At 51.2% G+C, this 27314-nt stretch overlaps 1 protein-coding gene across 1 annotated transcript in view; it reads left to right on the top strand.

Moving 5' to 3' along the window:
* Positions 1-27089, top strand: part of GASK1A (golgi associated kinase 1A) — a 53889-nt gene extending 26800 nt beyond the window's left edge. Inside the window, exons 2-5 of the mRNA XM_027523215.1 lie at positions 8421-9707; positions 24606-24728; positions 25836-25939; positions 26504-27089. Of these exons, the coding sequence (XP_027379016.1) occupies positions 8421-9707; positions 24606-24728; positions 25836-25939; positions 26504-26714 (1725 nt within the window). The 3' untranslated portion in view covers positions 26715-27089. The remainder of the gene's footprint in view (positions 1-8420; positions 9708-24605; positions 24729-25835; positions 25940-26503) is intronic.
* The last annotated feature ends 225 nt before the right edge of the window (positions 27090-27314 follow it).

Below are 27314 nucleotides of genomic sequence, written 5' to 3'. Positions count from 1 at the left end.
ATGCTTCCAGCCTCCACGGCCCAGGGATCCCCTGGGAGAGGGGCGCTGTGTGCCTGGAGGGTCCAGTGAGCCCTGCCTGTCGCCTTTGCCCCCAGAGTCTTGTGCCTGCCCAGCTCTCCCTTCCTGGGGTTAGATTCTGAGTTCAGCCAAGGGAAGCAGAATTTGAGCAGGTCCAGCCTGCAGTGATACTCACAGCATCAACATGTGGTTTTAATCCAGCCCTCTGAAAATATGCTTATGTATTCCCTCTCACCCTGGCCATGGTTTTGTTATGAAAATCATTTGGCTGATCTTTAAAAAAATGAAACAGAAATTCCACATTGCAAAATCTCTGCCAGTCTCAGCCAGAGTCTGAGTCGTGGTGAACCAGCGATCAGCCAGGGGGGTTGTGTCGGAGAGGGGAGAAGTCAGCGGACACGACAGAGGGGGCTGTCACTCCTTTGGTGGAGACTAAACCAGAGCCAACTTTGATTTTTATCCATCCCCTCCCCGCATACACGTACATCATGTGGCTTCTCTCCACCCCTTCTCCCACCAGGACACCTCCACCGAGAAGCACTGTACAAGTGCTTTGCGATTCTGTCTGCTGTGAGGGGGAGAGGACCATGCGGTCTCTATATTCTCTCCACTGCCTCTGCCCTGCACGTTATGCCATCCGCCATGGCAGTTCAGCACAGGACCAGGTTTTTGTCATCTTCTTTTTTTTTTAACTTTACAATATTGTATTGGTTTTGCCATACATCAGCATGAATCCGCCACGGGTGTACACGTGTTCCCCATCCTGAAGCCCCCTCCCACTTCCCTCCCCATACCATCTCTCTGGGTCATCCCAGTGCACCAGCCCCAAGCATCCTGTATCCTGCATCGAACCTGGACTGGCAATTCGTTTCTTATATGGTATTATACGTTTCAATGTCATTTTCCCAAATCATCCCCCTCCTCCCTCTCCCACGGAGTCCAAAAGACTGTCTATACATCTGTGTCTCTTTTGCTGTCTCGCATACAGGGTTGTCATTACCATCTTTCTAAATTCCATATATATGCTTTAGTATACTGTATTGGTGTTTTTCTTTCCTGCTTACTTCACTCTGTATAATCGGCTCCAGTTTCATCCACCTCATTAGAACGGATTCAAATATATTCTTTTTAATGGCTGAGTAATACTCCATTGTGTATATGTACCACAGCTTTCTTATCCATTCGTCTGCTGATGGACATCTAGGTTGCTTCCATGTCCTGGCTATTGTAAACAGTGCTGTGATGAACACTGGGGTACACGTGTCTCTTTCAATTCTGGTTTCCTCAGTGTGTATGCCCAGCAGTGGGATTTCTGGGTCGTATGGCAGTTCTATTTCCAGTTTTTTAAGGAATCTCCACACTGTTCTCCATAGTGGCTGTACTAGTTTGCATTCCCACCAACAGTGTAAGAGGGTTCCCTTTTCTCCACATCCTCTCCAGCATTTATTGCTTGTAGACTTTTGTATCGCAGCCATTCTGACTGGCGTGAAATGATACCTCATTGTGGTTTTGATTTGCATTTCTCTGATAATGAATGATGTTGAGCATCTTTTCATGTGTTTGTTAGCCATCTGTATGTCTTCTTTGGAGAAATGTCTATTTAGTTCTTTGGCCCATTTTTTGATTGGGTCATTTATTTTTCTGGAGTTGAGCTGTAGGAGTTGCTTGTATATTTTTGAGATTAGTTGTTTGTCAGTTGCTTCATTTGCTATTATTTTCTCCCATTCTGAAGGCTGCCTTTTCACCTTGCTAATAGTTTCTTTTGTTGTGCAGAAGCTTTTAATTTTAATTAGATCCCATTTGTTTATTTTTGCTTTTCTTTCCAATATTCTGGGAGGTGGGTCATAGAAGATCCTGCTGTGATTTATGTCGGAGAGTGTCATCTTTTTTTGACCTCTGGGAGTTGAGAAAAGATGGCTCTGCCTCCATCCCTGCCAGCCAGTTCCTATGACAGCCCTGGGCTGTCAGGGTTCACAGCAGGACATTCTGGGAGGTGGTCTGGGGACGGGATAAGTAGGGCCCCAAAGTGAGGCCAAGTCCTGATGAGTTTTCCCAGAGTAGAAGGGCATTTCTTTCCCTGTGGCTCTTTAGAAATGAGAAGGAGTCTCCTGCTGGTGGTTTCAGTACAAACTGTAATCGAGTCCTTTTCCCCAAATGTTTCTGGTTTCTCAAACTGTGTCTGTGCAAAGGCTACCAGCATATGTTGGAATTTTTCCCCAAAGTTCTTCTCAAAAGGCCTCTCCTGTTTTCATTTGACTGAAGGGGTCCTCCAGGCCATGTCATGGGGGGAGACTGGTCATGGGACGTGTCTGTGACCAGGCTGCACCGTCAAGTCGTCAGAGCCAGCCATGCCTCTGTAGTGACACCGCTGCGCCCTTACTAGTCAAGGGGAGGGCGCCGTGCTTGGTTACTAAACCACTTTGCTGCTTTCTGACCAAGGGCACACACTGAGCCCCAAAGAAGTCACCCAAGGATCTGAATGAGTTAGGGTTTGCTGTGATCATGCTGCATAGCAAACAGCCCACAGTCGCGATGGTTCCCAACAGCGTACAGCCTTATCTTGGTTCCAGGGCTGTGGGTTCACTGGGCCCGGTGAATGTGGCTGGGCAGGGGCCAGGCTGGGCACTGGGTTCAGGTCTACTCGGTGCCTCGCCTGGGACACGTTCCTGTCACAGTGGCGCACGAGTCTGCAAGGTGGCTAGTGCCACACAAGCACAGGTAAAGCCACCAGTAGGACGCGGCCTGTGTTTTGTCCACTTGCATTCCTTCGGCAGAAGCAAGTCACACGACCAGGGTCAGACAGTGGGGAGGCATGTCCTACCTTCAGAGAAGCCGTGGCAGGATGAGGAGCCCCCTTACAGTTGTAAGGGAACCCCAAATCTCTGTTGTTTGCTTTTAGCCTTCATGCATGTGTCCTTCCTAGCTCCCACCCTTTCTCTCCTCAGCTCCCCACACGCTTTAAAGCCAAGTGATTCCTTCCTGTCCCACCCTGGGTCCGGATGGAGCCTCTGCAGGGCGAGACCTTTCTTACTGCCCAGGTGGCCTTCTCCTAGCTTACACTTGTGGCTTTATGATGAAAGAGTTTCTCTTTCTGTCTCTACCTTGAGCTGTGCCCCCAAATGTCCCCATTACAATATGCCAAACTCCAGGAAGGAGTGGTGCTGGGTATTTTTCAGATCCCTGAAAAACAGAGGGAGTTCAGAAAGCGGGGACAGAAACCCTGATCCCACCATGTAAATGTACCAAACCATGTATTGGGTCCTTTCTATATTTTGACTCATTTATTTTCCTCACGTCAGTCTTTGTAAGGAGGGATTATCTCATTCTCCCCCATTTTATAACGGAGGAAATAGGGCAGAGCGGTTGTGTATCTTACCCATTGTGACACAGCCCAGAAGGGCCACAAGCTGATCTAGAACTCGCGTGTGTCTTCCCCAAAGCTTTTCTGGCTCCCCTCTTTCTCCACCCCTCTTCCTCTGCAACTGTGAGTGGGTGGGGCTGCTGGGGAAGAGGGCATCTTCTCTGAGGAATCAAGGGGGAGTCTTGGTGAAAGGGTGGGAGGTGGGATTTGAGCAGGGAGGAGACGCAGAGCAACTGTAGAACCATCTTCTTTCCCTCCTGCCGCCAGCGTCGTGAGCGCGTCTCCCATCATGTATTAGGTGGGGGGGGGCAGGTTCCACTGGCACGCTTGCAGCAGTGGGGGCGGTTAGGATCCAGCAGCTAACTTTCTAGGACATGAGGCATCATTCCCTTTACTCCTTTCTCTGATGTGCTCTTATTCAGCTGAATATTTCTCCTCAGAGGATGTTTTTACAGTTCGATCAAAGCAGGTATTTTTTTTTCCCCAAAGCTTTACTTGGGTGGCCCTTCAGGGACATCTGCTCACGGTCATTTTGAACCTTTCTCTCTGCACAACTGCACAATTGCCAGCTTTCCCCAGGTTGTCCAAGGCCAAGTGAGGCCGAGAGAAGGATCAAAACAGCCTGTCTTCTTGAAACATTTTTAAAAGACGTTTCCCTAGTGGCATCCAGAACTTTGAGAATCTAGGCTATGAATCCAACTTGAAAACCTATTTTTTTCTTTTCAGAAGGGAGAAAAAGAAACCCAAACAGACTTCTTTGTCCATGGCCACCCCTACTTTTAATTAAAAATGCTGTTGTTCTGGCCGGCCTGTGATTCTGGGCAAGTGAGCACTCTGGACTTTCCAGTTTTCTCCTTCGTAAAATAGGAACTGAGTCATTCCCATTTCCCTATGTTGTTTTAAGGATTAGAGGAGAGAATAACTCATATTCAACTGAAAAGTTAACGTCAGTAATGGTACCTGCAGTTGGTTGAATCTGGGGAGCCCATGGTTATGGAGGACCAGCTGCATTATTTGAGTTTTTCACAGTGCTTCTCTATGCATGTATTACATGTGTGTGTTCAGTCGCTTCAGTCGTGTCCAAATCTTTTGCGACCCCCAGGCTCTGCTGTCCATGGAAATTTCCAGGCCAGAATACTGGAGTTGGGTTGCCATTTCCTCCTCCAGGGAATCTTCCCAACCCAGGGATCTAACCCACCTCTCCTGCAGCTCCTGCATTGGCAGGTGGATTCTTTACCACTGGGCCACCTGGGAAGTGTGTCACACATACGTGTGTTAAGTAGTAATAAAAGCCATATTAAAACATATATAATAAATAAGGACAACAGTTTAGACTCTCACTTCAAAAGGATCATCCGCTAAAGAAAGGCATCTTGGAGGGAGACAAGGACCATCTGTTTTATAGAATAGAGGCTCAGTCCCTCGGGGCATATCCTGTGGCAACGTACAGAATGCCACTCACAATTGTCCCTCTGGAGGATGGAGGCTGGGCGTTTATCCACTGACTTTTTTTTATAGCATTAAAAACTCTATTTATCTTTGGCCGTGCTGGCTCTTTGTTGCTGCACAGGCTTTCTCTAGCTGCGGTGCGTGGGCTTCTTGTTGTGGTGGCTTCTCTCGTTGAGGAGCACAGGCTCTAGGGTGCACGGGCTTCAGTAATTGTGGTTCCCTGGCTCTAGAGCCCAGGCTTAATAGCTGTGGTACGTGGGCTTAGCTGCTCCACGGCATGTGGGATGTTCCTGGACCAGGGACTGAACCAGTCTCCTGCAGTGGCAGGTGGATTCTTTATCACTGAGCCACCAGGGAAGCCCTACCCCCTGACTTTTGTCTCCTGTTGGTTGAAGGTTGTCCCTAAAGGTGTTAATTTCTTCTGTGCCTCCCTGATAGTGGGCAAGAAAGCAGGGAATGATTCTGGGGCTTGAGGTGGGAAGCTGGCAATGTGCAGGGGGACTGTCCACTGTGAGGGCAGCTGGCGTCAGCCAGGGGTCCAGGGGAACATAACATAGGGCACAAAAGCATCTTCCACAGAGAGGAGGCCCCTGGAGCCCCAAATAGGGGAGATCTCCAGAATTGGAGGAGGCCTACTGAGGATATATCTGAAGGAAAAGAAATCATGTCTGGAAGAGACACCAGCACCGCCGTGTTCACTGCAGCATTATTCACAATCGCCAAGACGTGGAAATAACATTCGTATCTCTCTCTCAGTGGGTGAATGGATCCAGAAAACGCACACGTGCATACGACGCAATATTATTCAGCCACTAAAGAAAGAAGGAAATCCTGCCATTTGCAACAAACATGGATAAACCTGGAGGACATTAAGCTAAGTGAGATAGTCCAGACAGAGAAAGACAAATCCTGTGTAGTATCACTTGTATGTAGAATCTTAAAAAAAAAAAAAAAAAGACTTTCAGCTGTAAAATAAGTTCTGAGGATCTAATGTACAGCATGGTGACTGTACTTAGTAATATGGTATCGTTTACTTGAAATTTGCAAAAACAGTAGATCTTAAGCGTTCTTACTACACACAGGAAAAGGTCTGTGTGAAGGAATGGATGTGTTAACTAACAACTATGGTGAACATGTCACAGGCTATGCATGTATCAAATCGTCATGGTCAATAATTTAAATATAGAAACAGTTGTTGTGGTTTTGTCAGTTATACCTCGGTAAAGATGGGGAAACAATGGGGGGAAAAGGAAGAACAAGAAAGAATTCTTAGGGCTCCTAGGCAGGGAGCCAGTCTAATCTGAGATTTCTCCACAGCATCATCTGAAGTTAGAAAACTGTAGAGCAGGACCTATAAGCTATTCCAAGAAGGTAATTGTGAGCAGTATTTTATATCTCGCCAAACTTTCTTTCAGGTACGAATACAATAGAAAAATAGTTTTGAACATGCAAGAACCCAGAAACTGTTGTTCCCATGAGTACTTCTTGAGAAAATTATGGAGTTTTTAAACTTCAATCAACCAAGAAATAATGAAAAACTAGGGCAAAGGGGACAGGAGTAAGCAAAGAATATACCTAACTGAAGAACTAAGACCAAACAAATATGAATATTGGAGTAATAGAGTAGAAGGGGCATGATTTATATCCTAACAATACAGAAATGACACAAATATAAAACTTTGTAAGGTGAATGAAGGAAAAGGTGGGAGAAAGAATAAACATGCTATTCATGAGTAATAACTGGGGGCCAAAGACTGTCATTTAAAGCTGACAAAATATAGTAGAAATGTAAGCATTTTTAATTATACAAAGGTAAACATTTAAAAAGATAATACCAATGATTAAGGGGTTTCCCTGGTGGCTCAGACAGTAAAAAATCTGCCTGCAATGCTGGAGACCTGGGTTCAATCCCTGCGTTGGGAAGATCCCCTGGAGGAGGACATGGTAATGCACTCCAGTATTCTTGCCTGGAGAATCCCATGCACAGAGGAGCCTGGCGGGCTACAGTCCATGGGGTCACAAAGAATCAGGCATGACTGAGTGACTGAGCACACAGCACAATGATTAAAATTGAATAACGATCGAATGGTAGGGGATGGGGAAGAGGAAATATGCTAATTTTATGATTGTTCTTACTAGGATTTAAGAGCTGGTGTTTAAAGAACTGGACATTTAAGGGTATATAGTCATGAAGGGTCCAATTATTAGAATTCTAATAAAAATTTCCTAAATGTGATAAGAAATATGCACCATGAAAAAAGTAAAGGTAACTGAAAGCATAGTGAAAGACTTCAAAAATTATAAATACAGAAAACATACCATGAAATACCATGGCAGAACAAAGACTAAACAGGTACAGCATCTCAAGTACTGGAACTGGGCTAAATCCACCCAGTGAGAGAACACAGAGCTGGGCCAGGCTTGGAACCGGAACCAGAAACTTCTGGTCACTGGGCAGGGGCTCCCTCCCATCTGGTGTCTGGTTTGGGGCTGTTTGTTCTCTCTCCCCGCAGACTCATTCTCAGTAGACTATGGTCACTGCTGTCATCGGTAGCTGGTCTGCCATGTGCCCCTGACGTCAAGTTCATGAGCAGAAAAAAGCCAACCTCGCTGACCTGTCACAGGCTCTGGTTCCCGGGGGAAGGGTAGGGGCCGAGGGGCTATTTGGCCTCGTGGAGGTCAGGGTCCTGGGTGGCCCCACCAGCTCTGGTCCAGGGTCAGGGTGCCTGGACTGCTGGAATGTGTGTGGATGGAGGTGGTGCTCCAGGCTGACAGTTGCAGGGGCCCCAAAGCACAGTGGCTTGAACAACCCTTGCCAGTTCTGCGCCCATGGGCTCATGCAAGCTCCCAAGCTCCTTCCTTCTCGTGGCCCCTTGGTGCCCACGAATCGGAATCACCTGGAAAACAAGTTTCCAGGTGGTACTGACGCTGCTGGTCCCGAGACCACGTGTTGAAAAACTACTGCCCCAGGATATGTCCTTTGCCAACCGTCCGGAGCTGACTCGGCCACACGTGGGCCCAGAGAGGCGAGCCGAGGCAGCCAACCTCCTTTTGAACAGATGGGGCTAATAAAAGTGACTGCTTCAGGCCCTGGGCAAGGACTTAGTCCCAGGGTCACACTTGGCTGCCAGGGAGGCCAGGCAAGGCCATCTGTGGCCGGGTGGCTGTGTGCCCCGGAAAGGGAAGGGCATGTTTGTGGGAGACACTGCAGGTCCACAGAGGGGGATAATGGGGAGACGAGAAGAAGGGGCCAGCACTCAGTGTGGGGAACAGATGGCGAAAGGCTCTTAGCATGTTTGGAGATCTGAGTCATAACAGCAGTTTACTCAGAGGGGAGAAGCCTGGTGTCCCTGTAGGCCTGTCCTGGGCGACCGCAGGCTGAGTGCTGAAGCAGGAGCATGGCTGCCGGCTCCTCTCTTGAGGAGCCGCTGGGTGTCATGCCCACCCCCCACCCCCACCCCCCACCCAGGCTTCATTCTTTTCCTTCCTTGTTCACCCAAGATGTTCATTCATTCACTGTCCCGTTATTTTGTGGGTCAGGGCTGATGTTTTCAAGGTTCTAAGCTTTTTTTTTCCTACCCCCATCCCCCAGGCATCTTGGCTCTGGAGAAAGCTGCGTGGCAAGAGGCGGTTGGCGATGGCACTCTGCCTTTTAACGACTCTGTCTGTGGTGACTGTCACTCGCTTGCCCACACAGCACCCAGCTGCTGGCCCAGACCCTGGCCCCATGGAGCCCCAGGGGGTTGCTGATGTCCCTGTCCCCCAGAGTCGGCAGGCTCTGAGCTCCAGCTGGAGGCAGCGGGCAAGAAGGTTGAGGAGAAGCTGGGCCTTGCCCAGGAGCTCCATCCTGGTGTGTGCTGAGGAGCAAGGCCACAGAGGGCACATGGACAGCGGCAGACGGTCCCCAGGGAAGGAGAGCAGCCATGCAGGGAGGATCGGGAACGACATTACTTTGGCACCTCCAGAAGACCTGAGACTCAGTACCCGGCGTCTTGTGCTCCTGCAGGGGGAGGCGATCAGGGGTCCAGGAGCCAAAGACCTGGACCCACCCTGGCACCGTGGTGCCCTCCCGGAGGCACTCAGTGAGACAAGCACCCCAGGTGGCCCCCTCGCAGGGCATGACATGTCAGCCTTACAGACTCGGAGAGCTACTGCTGGACTGACCCTCCAGCCTCCTCCAGAAGGCGGGGGTCTGCCAGGAGTGGGGAACAGAGCCTGGACTGGTGGCCAACAAGTGGGGGGTCCTGCCCCCACCAAAGGGGCTCACTGGTGGCCTGGTTCTGTTAGGGAGCTGCAAGGGTCTGTCTGGTGTGACACTGAGACCCCTGGGCTGTCGAGTGGCTTCAGGACCAGCGAGCAGGTCCCCCCATGGCTCACAGAGCAGGATGTGCAGGCCCTCCAGCTTCTGGCCCAGGGGGAGGTGGCAGGCAAAGCCCGGGTGCCCGGCCACGGGCAGGTGCTGCTAGTCGGTTTCTCCAGCGAGGGGGCCCTTCAGGATGCAGCTCCTGGGCTCAGTCAGCTCTGCTCCCAGGGCCTCTGTGGCTTGATCAAGAGGCCCGGGGACCTGTCCGAGGTCCTGTCCTTCCACGTAGACCGCGTGCTGGGGCTGCGCCGGAGCCTGCCCGCGGTGGCCAGGCGCTTCCACAGTCCGCTGCTGCCCTACCGCTACACGGACGGCGGCGCCCGGCCCGTCATCTGGTGGGCACCCGATGTGCAGCACCTGGGTGACCCGGAGGACGACCAGAACTCTCTGGCTTTGGGCTGGCTGCAGTACCAGGCCCTGCTGGCACGTGGCTGTGGCCGACCCAGCCATGCCCCATGCCTGGGCATCCACCACGCCGAGTGGGCACGCCTGGCCCTCTTTGACTTCCTGCTGCAGGTAGGCGGGGCCTGGTGGGGCGGGGCGGGGCGGGGCACCGCGGGGGCGAGGACTCTAGGTGAACTGAGACATTGGAATGGCCTGCTTGAGGGTGGATGGTGACTCCCCCTAACCCTTGTCTTTTGCTTTCGTTTGTTTGTTTGCTTTTTTACCATTCTTTTTTTTAACAATTAACTTTTTATTTTAGTCCTTGTCTTTTGATCACCCAGCACCCTTTTTTTGTTATTTTTCTGCCTTGTGTTCATTCATCCATTGGTGTGCTGAAAACCAGTTCGTTTGGGCTCATTCTTGAATTTCAGGAATTTTATGAGCCAGTTGTGAAACACAGGCATTATTAAAATTGAAATTATGTAAACTAACCATATAATAAGTTATATTAGAAACAAAGGTAATCAATACTCTGATCTCATTACTTCACAATTATTTTACATTTTACTGTTATCTGAGGTCTTGAGGTTTTTTGCATCTACCTAGTAAATAGTGTATAGTGCTGAGCTACTGCATGCATGTCATGTCTCTTGCTGACTCCACATTCGTACCTGTTGCTAGCTTGAAACAGGCCAGGGTAGGAATATTTATGCGGCTTCCCAGGGGGTGCTGTTGGTAAAGAACCTACTTGCCCATGCAGGAGTCATAAGAGACACAAGATCAGTCCCTGAGCTGGGAAGATCCCTGGAGGAAGGCCGGCAACCTATTCCACTATTCTCTCCTGGAGAATCCCATGGACAGAGGAGCCTGGCTGGCTGTAGTCCATAGGGTCTCATAGAGTCAGACACGACTGAAGCGACATAGCACGCATGCAGGCAGGAGTATTTATACCTTGGGAATCAGGGAATTCTACAAATCAGGACTCCTCCTTATTCCCGGAGAGCTGGTAGTTAAACATTTATCCTTGAATCAAGAAGGCTTCAAGTTGGTTGCATAATTCAAAAAAGAGAGTTGAGGTGGAGGAGAGAGAGAATGAGAGAGGGGAGAAATAAAGGGATGATGCTGGTCCCGCTTGGACCCTGGAGAGAGAAGGAAACCACAGGGCCAGCTGAGGTCCCTGCTGTGCCAGAAATTAACCCTGGAGTTTTTGGGTATCCTAGGGAAGGGGTTCGGAGAAGGCAATGGCACCCCACTCCAGTACTCTTGCCTGGAAAATCCCATGGACGGAGGTGCCTGGTAGGCTGTCACGAAGAGTCGTACACGACTGCGTGACTTCACTTTCACTTTTCACTTTCATGCATTGGAGAAGGAAATGGCAACCCACTCCAGTGTTCTTGCCTAGAGAATCCCAGGGACGGGGGAGCCTGGTGGGCTGCCGTCTATGGGGTCGCACAGAGTCGGACACGACTGAAGCGACTTAGTAGCAGCAGCAGGGAAGGGGTTGGGCAGTTAGGGTACAGGGCTTACCAGGGGGACTGCAGACATCAGATATTTACTAAGTGGCCTGTTAACAACTGATGTGGCTGCTCCAGGACCTATGAGCTGGATGTCAACTGTGGAGACACAAGTGGGGGAATGCGGCCAGAAAGAAAGAAAGACAAAAAACGATTCAAGGACACAGTGGGTGGATATGTATGCATACAAAGGCAGCCCCATCCCTGTAGGGACCTCTGTTGAGGGAAGGGATCAATACTAGCCCTTAATTTACCTGCTGGGGTGACTGGATGAGCCATGGGTCAAGTTCAACGTCATAACTGGTAGCCAGGGACTGATGCTCCCTGTGTTGTTCATACAAGTTTGGTTGGAAATGTATTTTAGAAGATTCTCAGACCACATTTAATACTTTGAGATTTCTCATGAAAATCCCACTTCCTTTGAAACACTGAATGGTTTAATAACATAGGGCTTCTGTTTCCATGCAGCAGAAATGAGCCTGAGCTGAGTAGCTGCTGCCCCTTTAAAGGTTGCCATGCTCCCCTTTCTGCCAAAGACCACACCTCCTGTTGTCTGATGTGATTGTGTGCATTCTCAGTCACTAAGTCGTGTCTGACATTTTGAGCCCACGGTCTGTTGTAGACTGCCAGACTCTGTCCATGGGATTTCCCAGGCAAGAATACTGGAGTGGGTTGTCATTTCCTCCTCCAGGGCATCTTCCAGACCCAGGGATTGAACCCATGTTCTAGAACCCAGGTTTCTATGCTGTGTCTCCTGCATTGCAGGCAGATTCTTTACCACTGAGCCACACCCAACCCCAAACCCTTGGATGTTACCTGTCTGCTTGTGGGTATTTGTCTCCTGTCACGGGACCAGCTGGCCTCCAGCAATACTTCCAGCTCCTCGAGTCTGTGTCTCGTGGCTGCTTTGTGGAGGGAGGAGCATGGGGCCTGGTGGTTAGCACAGGCTTTGGCACCAGACAGATCTGGTTTTGAACCCCCTGCCCACTGGCCATGTCCCACTGTGTGACCCTGAGCAGACTAGCCGGCGTCTTTGAACTTCACTTCTCTCTAAATGGGACCGGATGTCCCTGCCTTCTGCCCTTGAGCGCATGGTAGCTCTTAATCACCAGCTCCTGTATGCAGGCTTGCTCTGGGCCCCGAGCCTGCTCTGCCTGTGTGTGACAGGCTGAAGGCTAGGGATTAGTGCTCTCCAGACAGCGTGACCTGTCCTCTAGCCTGGGAGGGAGGCATTTCCCAGACCACAGACTACAGTCTTGGGCAAACTGGAAGAGCCGGCCACGCTCCCTCCAGGAACAGCCGTCCTATGACTGATGGGAGGCAGTCTGTAAAAGCCCCGGTTCCCTGGCTGGGGTGGCTCTGTGGGGCATGTTCCACGTGTCTCTCAGAGTCCCCTACCAGGATTGAGCCACGGTTACCCACAGAGTTCGTTGCCGGCCCTCCCTGTCTGCCTTCCCCGATCCTTGCTTGTGTTTTTGAATTAGCTCATGGATCAACTGCTTTTGCTCTGAGTTTTTGGCTGAGGTCTGTCTCTGTGGGAGCCTGGCCTCCATCAGATGACACCACTGACCCTGTGTGGTTTCTGCATGCAGGATCATTCACGTAATATACTTAATACAGTGCCTGGCGATGGCCCAAGCTCAGTAATACAGAAGCACTGCCCCCAACACTTTACAGGAATTAACTCCTCCAGTCCTCATGGTAGCCTTGCTAGAGAGATACTGGGCTTCTCCCTGTTTTGAAGTTGGACAGTTGAGGTCTCAAGAGGTTAAGCGACTTGGCTAAGTTCATGGCCGGTGGAGCTGAGACACAGCCTGGATGGTCTAGCTCCAGAGCTCACCCTCCTTCTCACATAGTCCTCTTCAGCCAGCCATGGGTGAGGGCAGGAAAAGGGGGTGCTTGTCGGGACATCTGGGACTTTGAGCCCTGAGGCCCCTCCTTGTGACCCCCACCCAGCTGATGTGCACGCAGCCACTTTCTGCCCACACAGAGCCCCTCTGTCTGTCTTTGGAGGTTGTGGTGTGAAGCCCTTCCTCAGCTGCCAAGCCCAGCCATGGCGGTGGACAGTTCAGCCGCCAGAGCACACACAGGTGGGCGTGTGGTCAGACGCCACTCAGCTGGCCTCGTGCCACCTCTTCCTGGGTTTGCCGAACACCAGGCAAGTCAAACACCCCTGGCTGGCGGGTGCTGCCTTCCTAGAAACCATGGGCAGGCTGGAGTGAGGAGGGGCTGTGGGTTTCCCAGCCCAGGAACCCAGGTCCCTACTGAGCAGAAGCCAGGAACAACCTGAGGGCAGTCGTGCCTGGACTCAAGAGGGCCATCTGCCCAGAGGCCAGAGGGTGGGAAGGACGTGTGTTGGGGGGGGGTGGGGACAGGAATGCGCACATCTGTATCCTTTCCTTCTAGAGAGGCTTCTTTTTTCTCACACCCTGTTTCATCTTGGAGGGCATGTGCTTGGCTGCACGGGGTGAGCAGCTGTAGAGAACTCAAGACAGTGAGAGGGTGGTGTTTGCTTGTGGAAGTCATCCTGCTGCTTCCGCTGATGCGGGGCCTTCACGTGCCGGAAAATTCAGACCCCAGAAAGCCTCAGGTGCCGCCATCCTGGTGCGGGCCACCATCTTTTCTTACCTGGACTCTTCTTCCCTAACGTCTCCCTAATGTCTCCACTTTTGTCCCCTCCAACCAGGTCTCCTTACAGAAGCTGGAATGATGTCTTGGTTTCCGTTCCCCCAGGCAGACCCTGAGACCAGGGTCCAGTGCGGTAGTTCCTCTGGGAGGGGACCCCAGGAAACACTCGTAGGGAAGATGAAAGTGAGACGGCTAGGAGGCGGCCAGCAGAGGGCATGTCCTCAAACAGGTCACTGCCATGGGTGACTGGGGCTTGAGCCACAGGAAAACTCTGAGCAATGGTAGCCCACCAAGAGGTGAGGGACACGAGGTATTGATAGCCACATCTCCCCTTGGTCTTTGGTTGAGGGCTGCTCCTAGAGGTGTTAATTCCGTGGCATTTGGAGAAAGCCCCCGGGCAGAGCCTATAGCAGCTGGAAGTTAGAGGGAGACCTCAGAAGTTCACATGCAACTGCTCAGGCAGAGAGCACAATAAGTCAGACTGTGTCCCTTCTCCATTACAATAAGGCAAAGCATCTCAATGCCCTCGATATCAGGAGCTTCAGGGACCCACAGATCCATCCGTGTCTGCTGTCTTCAGCCCCGCCTCTTGGCATGTGGTCTTGGTTAGTTTCTTCAGGTGCAGGGCCTCAGACAAGCCTCTCATCCTCCTCCCTAGGCCTCCACTCTCCCGACCTCCACATTCTGTTGTTATCCTCTTTGTATTTCATGCTATCCTGTCTATATTCTTTCTGACTCCCCAACACAGTAAGTTCTATTTTATTTGTTCACTTCTGTCTCTCTGTTTTGTTCACATCCACAGCGCCTAGCACAGGGCCAAGCTCTTGGTTAGATCCTGGAGAAGCACCTTTTGAATGAGTGGGTGAAAGGATGAGCAAATGAATGAAGGAATCCAGGCTCTCTGTATGAGTTCCTATTTAGGTGCTGCTGTGTTCTGCTTGCTCAAATACCACTCCTTCCTCTAGACTGAAAAGAATCCCAAAGGCTTCTCCTTTTCTTTTCAGGTCCCAGAGATATAGAGGTGGAAAACTATGTGACAATCGTTCGTCCAGCCCGTGAACGGGCACGTGATTAACTCGTGCTTCCAGAACAGATGATGGCATATAGCGTCGCCTGTCGTCCTCCGCGTCAGGCGCTGTGCCAGCACTTCACATGTGTTGATGCGTGACAGCCCTGGGAGTGGACAGTATTTTTTAACTCCATTCCACAGATGAGGAAACTGAGGTTTAGAAGGGCTTAGGAACTGGCCCACAGTAACCTGTGGCCTTAAGCGTTGGAGCTGGGATCAGATCCGCCGCAGTTTGGCCACAGAGGGCATGCTTTTGCCCTCTTTGCTGACTCAGCTGACTCTGGAAAAGACATTTCTTCCGGGTCTCTTCTGGATGAGGCTGGCCCATTTCCTTCCCGGGGGGCCGGGTTCAGTCATTTGTGATCCTGTGTTTGTTCCTTGTTTTGAGTGCAAATCTATAGTTCACGTCATTCTTCTCTGGCTTGGCCTTCCTGAACATTGCGTGTTGTTAGAGAGGAGCCCAGATCCATGACCACTGTCGACCTCTCAAGCTTCCAGCCGGAGACCTGAAATATAATCGTAGCACCTTTATGGGGTGCCTGTACATGAGCTCCTTCAAGTCCCACAGCAGACCCAAGAGACGGGTGCAGAGCTCCTTCCTCTTGCACAGACGGTGCGGCCAGCCATGGAGGGTGAAGCAGCCCACCCGGACAGGGGTGTTTAAGGGTGACATTAAGTATCGTTACATATACTTAAGAGCAGGGCCTTGATTAGGACGAGTGTGATCGGCAGAATTCAGAGATGGTCCACAAGATACCCACCCCCTTAGTGTGAACGCCTGCCCTTGAGAATGAATGAGACCAGTAAATATGATGGCAACCCACTCCAGTATTCTTGCTTGGAACATCCCGTGGACAGAGCAGCCTGGCGGGCTCCAGTCCATGGGGTCAAAAAGAGTCAGACGCAACTGAGCACGCATGCAAGCAAGCATGATCAACCTACAGTACTCTGTTAGTTCCAGGCGCACAACCTAATGACTCGGTATTTCTATATGTTATGAAATGATCACCAAGATAAGTCTGTTACCATAGAAAGTTATTACAATATCATTGAGGTACTCATCAGTTAATCTGGAGTTAATCAGAAGGAAGACTCTCCCTTTGGCCTGAACCAGCCAGGAGAGTCTTTCAAAGATGAAGCATTAGAGGATTTTCTTGCTGGCCTCGAGGAGTAAACAGCCAGGCTGTGAGCTGCTGTGGGTAAGGGAGGCCTCTGGAAGGACCCTGAGATCTCCTTAAAACCACAAGGAATGGTTTCTGCCAGCAGCCTGACTGAGTACAGGAGAGGAGCCTGAGTGACGAAAGAGATGGAGCACCTTGAGTTCAGCCTGAGACCCTGGGTAGAGTACCTGGCAAAAAGGGATGGACTCCCGACCCACAGGAACTGTGAGTTAGTAAGTGTGTTATGTTAAGCCACTAAGCTGGTGGTCATTTGTTATGCAGCCATAGAAGATGAGTTCATGTGGCAAGGGAGGGGCCTCCAGTGCAAACGCCTTCAGGAGTGCACATCACAGGTGAGCCTGCTCTGCACATCCTGACAGCCGACAGCACTTCTCTGCCTCGCCCTCGTCCTGCCTCTGCTTTTTTGTTGTTCAGTCGCTCAGTCATGTCCGACTCTTTTCGACCCCATGGACTGCAGCACGCCAGGCTTCCCTGTCCTTCACCATCTCCCGGAGCTTGCTCAAACTCACGTCCATTGAGTCGGTGATGCCATCCAACCATTTCGTCCTCTGTGGTCCCCTTCTCCTCCTGCCTTAGCCTCTGCTTAGATTTCTTAAAAATCTGTTTTTTTTTTTAACTGTTTATATTCTTTGCCCCATTTTCTGTTGGATTGTTGGTCTTTTTCTTAAGGACTTTAAGAGCTTTTTTATAGATTAAGAAAATCATTGCGTTCTGGTATTTCTCTCAGGCTCAAATGTCATCAAACTTTGTTTCTATTCTTTCTGCTGTGCAAAAATTTTAAAAATTGTTCTATGCTGTTAAACTTATCAAGCTATTTTTCATGACTTCTAGGATAGTGTATTATGTTTTTAAGGACCACCCTCATTTCAGGGTTATTTTTAAAAAATCCTCCCATGTGTTTTTATATATTTTTGATCCATCTGGAAGTTATTTTGGAGTAAGAGATCAGGTGCAAAATAATGATTTTTTTTTTCAGATGGCAACCCAAATGTCCCAGCACCATTTGTTGAATAATCCTTCTTTCCCCCAATTTGAAATGCTGTCTTTTCCATATAGCCAATTTCCATATGTACGCAAGTCTATTTGTGGACTCTTCTGTTCCAGTAAAGGGTCTGTCTATTTATGTGCCAGAATCACACTGTTTTAATTATCACACTTTATATTTTATGTTAATAACTGGGAGTGCTTGGTCTCCTTGCTCTTTTTAAAGATTTTTCCCAATACTCCTGAATACTCTTCTCAGTCAGCTTGTTACTTCCTTTGCCTTCCCAAGTCCTCTCGGGACTTCATTGGAGTCAAATGAAATCTGTGTGGACTAATATAGAGAAAATTTACATCCTAAGATACAGGGTCATTCTAGGCCAAGAACAGGCTGTGCCTTTCCTTTTATTTCTGTTCCTCAGAAGCATCTTTATGTTTTCCTGAGCTGGATCTTCACGTTCAGGTTGGGATGATACTGATATTTCATCTTGTGACCATTGAAAAGGGCCTTTTTTCCTTCTATTATATTGTTACTAACCGAGGTTTCTGGACTCTTTGATCAACAGAAATTGATAAGAAGTCGGCTGAGAAGTTCAGGCACGGCTTTACTGGGGCTCGAGCTGTAGCACACAGGAGTGAAAACAAGAAATTGTTGCCCTGGCTCTCTTCCCAAGGCAGGGCGAGCCGGTCCCTTAAAGGGAGTGAGGGTGAAGATGTAGCTTATCTGCCCTGCCCATCCCCTCCATGGTGCTGTGAGCAGGGGTCACAGCAGTAACCCTGCTTTTGCTCCCAGCTCCCCAGAAGTGGCCGTTGGTTTGTGACCTTTTTGTGTCTTATTGTTCATAATTTGCCCCATTGGGCCTGTGAGCAGTTAGTTTTAATGCTTTGTAGTTCCTTAAAAAAAAATTATTTATTTGGCTGAGCCGGGTCTTAGTTGCGGCATGTGGAATCTAGTTCCCTGACGAGGGATTGAAACTGGACCCCCTGCATTGGGAGCATGGGGTCTTAGCCCCTGGGTCACCTGGGAGTCCCTGAGTCCCTTATAGTTTCTTTGGATTCCGTTCTTTGGGGAGGCATTTGTCCAGGTGCAAGCGCAAGCTCTCTGGAAAAGGGTCCCAGGTCTCAGCCTGTCTCAACACATTCTGGCCCGTAGCTCCTGGTCTGTGTGAAGGATATTGTTTTCGTATCATATTTTGGTTACTGGTTACTCATTCACTTCATAATGCTTCTCACAGTTGCCCTGGGTTTTCCAAGTATATGGTCATTTCTTCTGTAACGAATGCATTTTGTGTTCTCATTGCCTCGTTTTTCATTTTTCTTAACCTCACTACAACCATGGTGCCTCCAGAGCAATGGTAAATAGTAATGGGATGCTGGACATGACTTGTCTCTACAGATTTGGGACAGTTTCTAGTGTTTCACCATTAAATATCATGCTGACTTTTGGCTGAAGAACTATTTGCGATTCTTGCCTTATTAAGAGTTTTTCTTGTCAGGAATGGATGTAAAAATTACATCAGATGCCTTTTGAGTATCAGTGGAGGAGGTCACAGATTACACACATCCTCCATCTAATGTATTGATGTGGGGACCGATTTCTGAGAAAGGTATTCCCATGGTGACTCATTGTAGCTTTCTTGGTTGGAACTGTACTTTGCTGTGGTGGATACATCATTTCCCAGGTGCTGGATTTTGTGTTGATGTTTAAAATTTAGAGTGATTTAGTCCTTTTAGCGGGGCTTCCCAGGTGGCACTCGTGGTAAAGAACCCACCTGTCAATGCAAGTAGATGTAAGAGACGTGGGTTCGATCCCTCGGTCGGGAAGATCCCCTGGAGGAGGGAATGGCTACCCACTCCAGTATTCTCACCTGGAGCATCCCATGGACGGAGGAGCCTGGTGGGCTGCAGTCAACAGGGGTCACAAAGAGTCGGGCACGACTGAAGCAACTTAGCACTCACGCCTGTCTTTTTAAATAATAATTCTCAGACCATCTCCTCAAAGCTCACCAGCTGGTATATTCACCCACATCCAGAGCCGGTGCTGTGACCTCTGGCCTCCGGCTTGGGGCAGATGAGGCATCCGGAGGTCCCCCTGCCCAGGGCCTCCGGGGAGGTTACCCTCTGTCAGGACACAAGGGAAGCACTGCAGAGAGAGTCATCAGAGGATGGTAAGAGTCAGTGTGAAGTAACCCACTCCTCCTCACACCCTCACCTCCCCAAAGCCTCATGAATTCTCTAACAGACAACTGTTCAGTGCGGGGCCAGCCTGCTGCCCTCTTTGGACAGAGATGCTGCCGCCTTGGGGCTGTCTGGCAGCAAGCTGACCCAGCCAAGAGCCACCCTTTCAATCCAGAAGACCCTGGGCTCGTGACTGTCCCCAGGTGGGGGAGGGTCCTGCATAGGGGGCCTGGGCCAGCAGGGGCAGCAGACGGTTGGTTCTTCTGGAATCCACCAGACTCAGATCTGGCACTGGCTGAAGTCTTGGCCCAGGAGCCTGGTGGGTGGGTGAGAGGACTTGGATCACCCCTCATGCCCTGTGCTGGGCACCTCCCAGACGTCCTCACCTCACAGCTCAGCCTGGTGTCCCTCTTGGCAGACTGCAGTGTCTTGTCCCACTAGATGTCCTGTATGGGGGCCCCAGAGGCGGGCCTCCTCCTGTCAGGCTCATATGAGGGGCAGGCTTTCAGTGGTCAGTCCTCGTGTGAAGGCCTCCCTACCATCCTTCCGGGTGTCAGCCAGCCATACGCTTCATTCATTCATTCTTGTACTCCGAAAACCTCAACCGAGTCCTGTTGTACTGAAAAGTGCTAGGAGCTGGGGATCCGGTTGGACCACATCTTCTTGGTATCAAGGCACTTGTGACCTCTAGTGTCACGATGTATGTGCCTGCCACCCAGTCCAACTCAGTGGTCAGAGCCAGACTGCCCGGGTCTGAGTCTAGGCATCGCCGCTTTCCCTCTGTGGGACCCTAGGCATGTTTTCCAGCCTCTGTCACTCAGTTACCTTGTCTTTGAAATGGAGATAAGGACTGTACCTGCCTCCTGGCTGCTGGGAGGGTTAAATGAGCTATGATAGGCAAAGCACTCAGAGCCTGATCCAGCACAGAGTAAGGGCTTCACAACTGTTAAATTAAATTAAACACAAACTTCTTGAGCACGCACACTGCTAGAAGGCCCAAACTGCAAAAGATTATCGTTTTTTTCTTGGTAACTGCTCATTTTGTCAGAAAGGGGGAAGAAGAAATCCTGATGCCTTAGGATGTGGGAATGAAACCTAAGCCTGGTCCTGTTTGGCTGCTGCTGTTTCAACTCTTTGAACTGAATTGCTCTTCAGTGGAAAAAAGTTCCCAGACAGCATGGCAGATTACTCACACTGGCACCTGGGCCCGGCCAGCCCCTCCCTGTTCAACATTCAAATGGGTGTACATCTGGGGGCACCAGCGCCACCCCTGTCACATGGCCCGACAGTCCTTGTAGCTTCTTCTGGAAACAAGCACCGCATCCCGTTAAAATCCACATAGAATGGCCTGGTGACAGGGTCAGGGAGCGTTTGGCCTGAGGAAGGGGGTTTGGCTGGCTGTGCCATCAGACATGACGTGAGATTGGAGCAGTCGCTGGATTTCAGTCCTGCTAAAACCATCCTGGCATTTACTCTCCCAACCAGAGATGACTCGGCAGGTGGTATCCGTCTCACAGATCTGTCTGGGCTCCAGAAACCAGGCCTTGCCCACACGTAGAGGAGAGGGGCTAGACCGTCATGACACGGCTTTATTTTAGACTGCTTCACAGGGCTATGGCCAGGGCTTTCAGAGGGAGGAATCCCTGAGATTCCTCCAGGCCTTTAGGCCTGTGCCTTCCAGGTCTCTCCATGACAACCACCCCCCTCACCTTGTGTGGTCCCCAGAGAGGCCCTGAGGGACTATCAGGTTAAATAACTTCCTCGGGTCATAGAGTTAGGACATAGTGGAGCCACGATTCACCCCTAGATCCTTTGGGCTCCAAACCAGGGTCACAGACATGGCCCAGATTGCAGGCCAAATTCCCCTCTCTCTTTTTTTTTCTGTACAGTCCATGAGCTAAGAATGGTTTTAGCATTTTCAAATGGTTGAAAAGATCAAAAGATATTTCATTACATCTAAAAATTCTATGAAATTCAGATTTCAGTGTATGTTAATACAGTTTTTTTTTGGGGGGGGGAACATGGCCATGGCCGTTTGTTTTCATATTATCTAGAGTCTGTACAATATGCACAACACAGGCAGAGTCGGGTAGTTGTGACAGAGACCGTATGGGCTGCAAAGCCTAAAGTAGTTACTATCTGGCCCTTTGTGGGAATAGCTTGCTGATCTCTGCTGTAAACCTCTGTGCGGGCAGCCTTGGAGGGCTCCTGCCGAGGACAGGCCTGCATAGGAACGTGTGAGGACCCCACCCTTGCCAAGTGCGAGGACAACATGGAGAAATATAGGGGCGTGTTACTATCTTCGGGTGCACGTAAAAACTGGGGGAAGGTCGGGAGGTCTCTGGGGGCGTGCCACAGGGTTCTGTCCTCAGCCCCGTCCTGCCAATGCTTGTAGGAGCCAGTGAAGACGCGGGGGCTCTGGGGGACCCAGTGGAGCGCTCTTGTTTCTTCTGCACAGGGCCCTGGTGTGATTCCCTTTCTCCCCATTCCTGGGCTCAGAGGTCAAGACATCAGCATCTTCCCGTGGTGGCCTCTGGACAAGGGATGAGCCTGTGTCCAGATTTGGTCCAATCAGACTGAAAGGAAGGACTGCTATTCCATGGTTGTTGGGGGAGGGCTTCTCTCTCCCCCCTCCCCTCCTTCCTGTCTCTCTTTCTCTCTCTGTCTCCTTCATTATGGACATGAACAGGGAAAAACATGGGGACTTTCCGGGTGGCGCTAGTGGTAAAGTACCTGCCTGCCAGTGCAGGAGGCATAAGAGACACGGGTTCAATCCCTGGGCCGGGACGATCCCCCGGAGGGGGCATGGCAACCCACTCCAGTATTCTCGCCTGGAGAATCCCATGGACAGAGAAGCCTGGCGGACTACTACAGTCCATGGGGCTGCAAAGAGTCGGACACAACTGAAGCGACTTATCACATTCACAAGGAAAAACATACCCACAGGTTTTCTGAGACAACACAGGGATGTCCTTAACATTGTGGGGTAAACTGAAGAGCAGAAGGAAACCTGAGTCCTTATCATGACAATAGGAGCTGCTTAAAGGTGCCCCCCAAGCCTGTCCTATTGCAAGGCTCTTGAGGCTTCCTGCTGCAGATCTTAATTTCCCCTGTGGTTAAAGTCACTTCCAACCAGAATTTTCTGTTACTTGTGGCTGTTGTTATTCAAAGTCCAGGAGGCTAAAGCAGTGACTGTCCACCTCAGGGGCTTGTTTAATGGGCTCGTTGCACAGACAGGGCTCTGGCTATTTGTATCATGGCCAGGCCAGGCCGGTCCTCCAGGCTAAACATGCCTTTTCAGCGGTGTCAGTGATGTGCTTGGTACACTGCCCCTGGGAACACTCCATGATTCGGCCTTACAGAAAGGCCCTCAGCCTGTCGGGGCAATGGTCTAGGCCCGTGGTGGGTCTTCTCCACACTGAATTGTTGTGAAACAGGGAAAATAATGTTTGGGGACAGTAGCTGGGACTGTTCAACACTGTCTCATTTCTGGACGTCTGGTTTCATGAGGTTGATTGGTGAATAGAGCTATAGTTATTTTCTGGCTTGTATAGAAGGAAATCAATTTTGTATTTCTTCAGAACACACAAGAGTTACCTCCACAGGGATATGGAAATGGAGTGAGACCTTTCATTGGCTGGCGCTGAGCTAAGTGGACTGCGAGGTGGCTGGCCTGGCTTTGATGCATGCCGCATCCTGGGGGCTGTCGTCTGTGTGTTCCCTGCCCCCGCCCCTCTGCCACGTGTGGAGAGAGGTTGGCAGAGGGAGACAGGACAGTGGTACCGGCTAAAGCTGGACCAGGGCTGCGGCTTGGGTTGGCTGAGAGGCAACCGCAGATGAATAAGGACCATCCAAACAGCTCCAGTGCCTGCCTGCTGCCCCCTCAGGAGGACTGTGGGCTCTGAGACTTCCGGTTCCTTTTTTTCTTCCTTCACTGTTTTGAAAACTCCTCTCCAGCCTCAATGAGTGTAATGATGGGGACCTCACTTGACCTCTAAGTGGCTCCCTCTCCCTGACCTTCAGGGAGGCAGTGGAGGACATCAGAGAGCACTGGGCTCCAGCCAGGCAGACCTGGGTTCAAACCCCAGCTGGACTACTTCCTCGTGTATGACTTTGGGGAGGTCTGGGGTCCATGTCCCCATGTGTTATTGGGGCAATAATGTCTCCCTTGCAAGGCTGCAGTGAGAATTGGATGAGACAGAGATGCAGTGATGTTGCTGGTCCTCTGAGTGATGCCTTCTGAGCCCACCAACTCTCCAACCCCAACTGGGTGACTCTATCCCCCTGGAGTCAATGTCAGATTCCACAAGCTAAGGGCTCAGCTCCACAGGACTCCTGATTCAGATGCCAGTCACGAGTCCTGAGCCCCCCATACTTCTGGCCGACTGGCTAAAAATCTGGGGTTCTCATGACTGTCCCATCCCCCGGGTTCAATAATTTGCTACAATGGCTCACAGGACTCAGGAAAACACTGCTTCAGTGGCCTGGTTTATTATGAAGGATGTCAGTGAACAGCCAGGAGAAGAGGTATGTGCGGTGAAGTCTGAAAAGGTCCCAAGTCCATGACCCTGTATGTGGAGTTGGGGTGCATCACCCTCCTGATGTGTGGGTGTGTTCTCCCTAGAATATAGTTCAAAAGTTTCTATAACCCAGTTTCCAGCTCCCCTCCTCTTCCCTGAGGTTGGAGGGTCAGGTGGAAAGCTCCCACTCTCTATATTCTTTGTCCATCTAACAATCAGCCTGAAGTTATCTCAGGGCCCCATGAATCATCTTATTAAACTCTGATATGGTTGGAGGGTTTATTATGAATATCAAAACGTACTCATATCACAGAGCCAACTGCAGGGGTTTTATGAGCTCTGTGCCAAGAACCAGGGACAGAGACCATCTCTCACGACCATCTCTGAGGGAAAGGCTCTGTGTCATTGTTCCCACTTTAGGCATCCAGTGTAAGATGAGTCAGGAAAAGGAATGCTCTCCTTCCTGACTCTGATCCAGGCCTCCTGCAGGGTGGAAGTGCTGTTTGAGAGTCAGGAGCTGCCTGGACGGTCATTAAAATCTTTTTATCCCCTAAAAAGGAGGAATCCCTACGGTAGCATTTGCTGCTTCAAGAAAAAGTGGTCATGTGTGAGTCTCCCCAGGTGGACAGATAGTCTGCACTGGGAGGCCCCAGGCTGGAACTCAGGGCCAGTAGTATAGGTTAAACAGCAGCAGGACTTCCACTTCAGGGGGCCTGGGTTCGATCCCTAGTCAGGGAACTAAGATCCCACCTGCCACATGTTGGGTGGAAATCCATGCAGTGTGAGTAAGCCATCCCGGTGCAGGGTGAGATGGCCAGAGGAGCAAGCAGAAGCCCATCACAGCTGGGGGCCAGCAGCTGAGTTAACCAGGGCGGAGATCCCTGAGGGTGGCCCCAGGGCTCAAGAGGCCCGAGTGCTGGACATGGTAGACTCCCCCTCAGAGGATGGTGCCCCCACAGGTGCATGACCGCCTGGATCGCTACTGCTGCGGCTTCGAGCCCGAGCCCTCGGACCCCTGTGTGGAAGAGAGACTCCGAGAGAAATGCCGGAACCCCGGGGAGCTGCGGCTGGTCCACATTCTGGTAAGTCCCTGGGTCACCCCAGACTCGGGTCTTCCTGTCTGTCCATCAGCAGACGCTGGTGGCGAGGGTCAGAGGTCACGTGACTCTGGGTGTCACAATCCCATTCTTTTCGGCAGCAGAACCCTTTGAATGTTTCCAGGAAGCCTTAATATATAGAAGGGACAAAAATGAAGCTTGGCGTATGTAGTTGAGGAGGGGATGGGCTGGAGCCAGTGTCACCAACCCCTCTGTCTCCTAAAGACTCCAGGGACGCCCTCGGGTCCTGGCAGCTGAGTGTGGTATGTGTGTATCTAGTAGGGCATCCTCATTGTGCCAATAAACGTGGAAATTGTGACCTGGAGTGGGGGAGGAGCCTTCCAAGGCTGCATGTCTGGTTGGTAGCAGTCACAGGGATCTGTCGTGGACCCTATCGGCTCACAGGCTGGGGCTGTTGGGAAACAATGCTTCCAGTGAAAACTAGAACCCAGGGTGGGAAGCCGTGTGCTGAGACCATCAGCGAGGGGCTGGTGCGGCAGAAGAGCCACTGCTACTGCAGGAGGGGCAAAGTACCACCCTTTGGTACTTCCCCTTTGGGGAAGGGCTGCTCTGTCTCCCCCAGTGAGGCTGGTGTCCTCGCCGCCTCCCCTTGGCCATGGAGCATAGCCATCCCAGGAGATGGTGCCCGGGACCGAGCATCAGGCCGCCCGGCCTCAGGCTCCTCACCCCTTCAGTCGCCAGAACAGGAATCAATGCCTCCACTTTGTGGTTTCACCGATGGTGCTGCCACCTGGGGCTACGCGTCCAGGTTTGAGTCAACCAGCTATTTACCAGCTGTGTGACCTTGTGCAAATTACCTAACTTTTTTTGCCTGTTTCTGTAAAATGGGGCTGGTATCAGTGGCTGTTTGCCCCAGGGTTGCTGGGCGGGTTCACCAGAGATGGTGCCTGGCCGCCCTCAAACAGCACCAGGTGGAAAGAGCTCACTGCTCTGTGTGGTGGGGGAACAGACTGGGTGAGGAGCAGGGTGCATTGTGTGACTGACAGCTTAGGGGCCCCTGAGCCGCTGCACCCTGACAGAGCCCTGGGGCACCACGTCCATCTTCTGTCCCTGTCCATCTTCTTCCCCGAGGTCCGGAGCAGTGACCCCACTCGTCTGGTCTACATCGATAATGCTGGCCACCTTCAGCATCCGGAGCACAAGCTGAACTTCCGGCTCCTCGAGGGCATCGATGGGTGAGCATTGAAGGGCCTGGGCAGAGATTCAGGGATGAGCTGAGGGGCCCTGTCATAGACCCGGCGGCCCTGAACCATGGCTCCCAAGAAGTCCACTGTCCAACAGATGGAAGCTGTTTGATGAGCCTCAGGAGGATGTGGGGACTCCTGGGAAAACTAACAGTCAGTGGGCCCCTGAAGTCCCGGATGGGCTGCCCGCTCCCCGGTATCCAGAGCACAGCACGAGTTGCCCTGCTGGGGAGTGGGTAGGCTCCCTTGCCTGGCAGGGAGCTGGCCGGGTAGCCACCTTCCCTGCTCAGTCCTGCCGCACCTCGGCCTTCCCAGGGCTCCTCCTCACTTTGCTCAGGCCAGCAGAGTGGATTCGCCCTCTTGGGGGGCTGGGACCCATCGAAAGCTTCATCCCGTGTCTGCTGTCACAGCAGAGTGGGTGGAAGGGTCCCCGGACAACTAGTCAGCAGGTGGTCCCCGGGACTTTGTGGGTCCTCAGCTGTGCAAGTTCATGGAAACTCTCTAAGCTGGCTTTTGCCCTTCTTTTCTTTCCGGGGCTGGGGGACCTTCCTCCAGGTTTCCTGAGCCAGTCATGAAGGTTCTGGAATCAGGGTGTCTACAGAATATGCTGCTCAAGTCGCTGCAGATGGACCCAGTATTCTGGGAGAGCCAAGGTGGGCGACAGGGCCTGCAGCAAGTCCTCCAGACCCTGGAGCAGCGAGCACAGGTCCTGCTGCACCACATCCGGACGCACAACCTGACAGTCTTCCCGGATGAAGGCCCCTAAGCCCCGCCCATCCAACCCGAGGCCTTTCGGGCCCCACCCCACGTCCTGGAGGGACTCGTAAGCCCCGCCCACCCCACCCCCTCCCCGTCCTGGCGGGACTCTCGCCTCACCGCAGGCGAGTCACTCACTACACGACCTGAGGGGATAAGCGCCCATCCTCATGGCTACAATTTCTTGTGTTGAAAATGTCTCGAAGACAAAAGGGAAAAGTCAGAAACCAGGAGGGCACCATGGACGCCGTGGGATGTGTCGCATGCTTGGGCTGGTGGAGGAGGTGGTGGGTGTTGGGTTTTCAATCTCATCACGTTCTTTGCTGCCAGCTCAGCTGGCTGCTTATTCTCTTGCACCAATAAATACACAAGAATGTTCTATGAACTGCTCCAGATACTGTAAAATCATGCACTGCACGTGCACACGCAGAGCTGGACAACTCTGTGTGTGTGTGTGTGTGTGTGTGTGTGGGTATGTATGCCTGGTATGTGGACCTGCCCACACGTGATATGAGCCTCATCAAGGATCTTTACTGAATTGTACTTGTGGCCCAGAACCGCTCTGGCTGAAGGTGAACTCAGCTCCTAGAAATGGAACCCTGAGCCTTTT

Source organism: Bos indicus x Bos taurus, chromosome 22 (genome assembly GCF_003369695.1).
Source record: "Bos indicus x Bos taurus breed Angus x Brahman F1 hybrid chromosome 22, Bos_hybrid_MaternalHap_v2.0, whole genome shotgun sequence".
Classification (NCBI taxonomy): Eukaryota; Metazoa; Chordata; class Mammalia; order Artiodactyla; family Bovidae; genus Bos; species Bos indicus x Bos taurus.
Note: the sequence above shows the minus strand (reverse complement) of the source record. Positions and strands in the feature narration are given on the sequence as shown.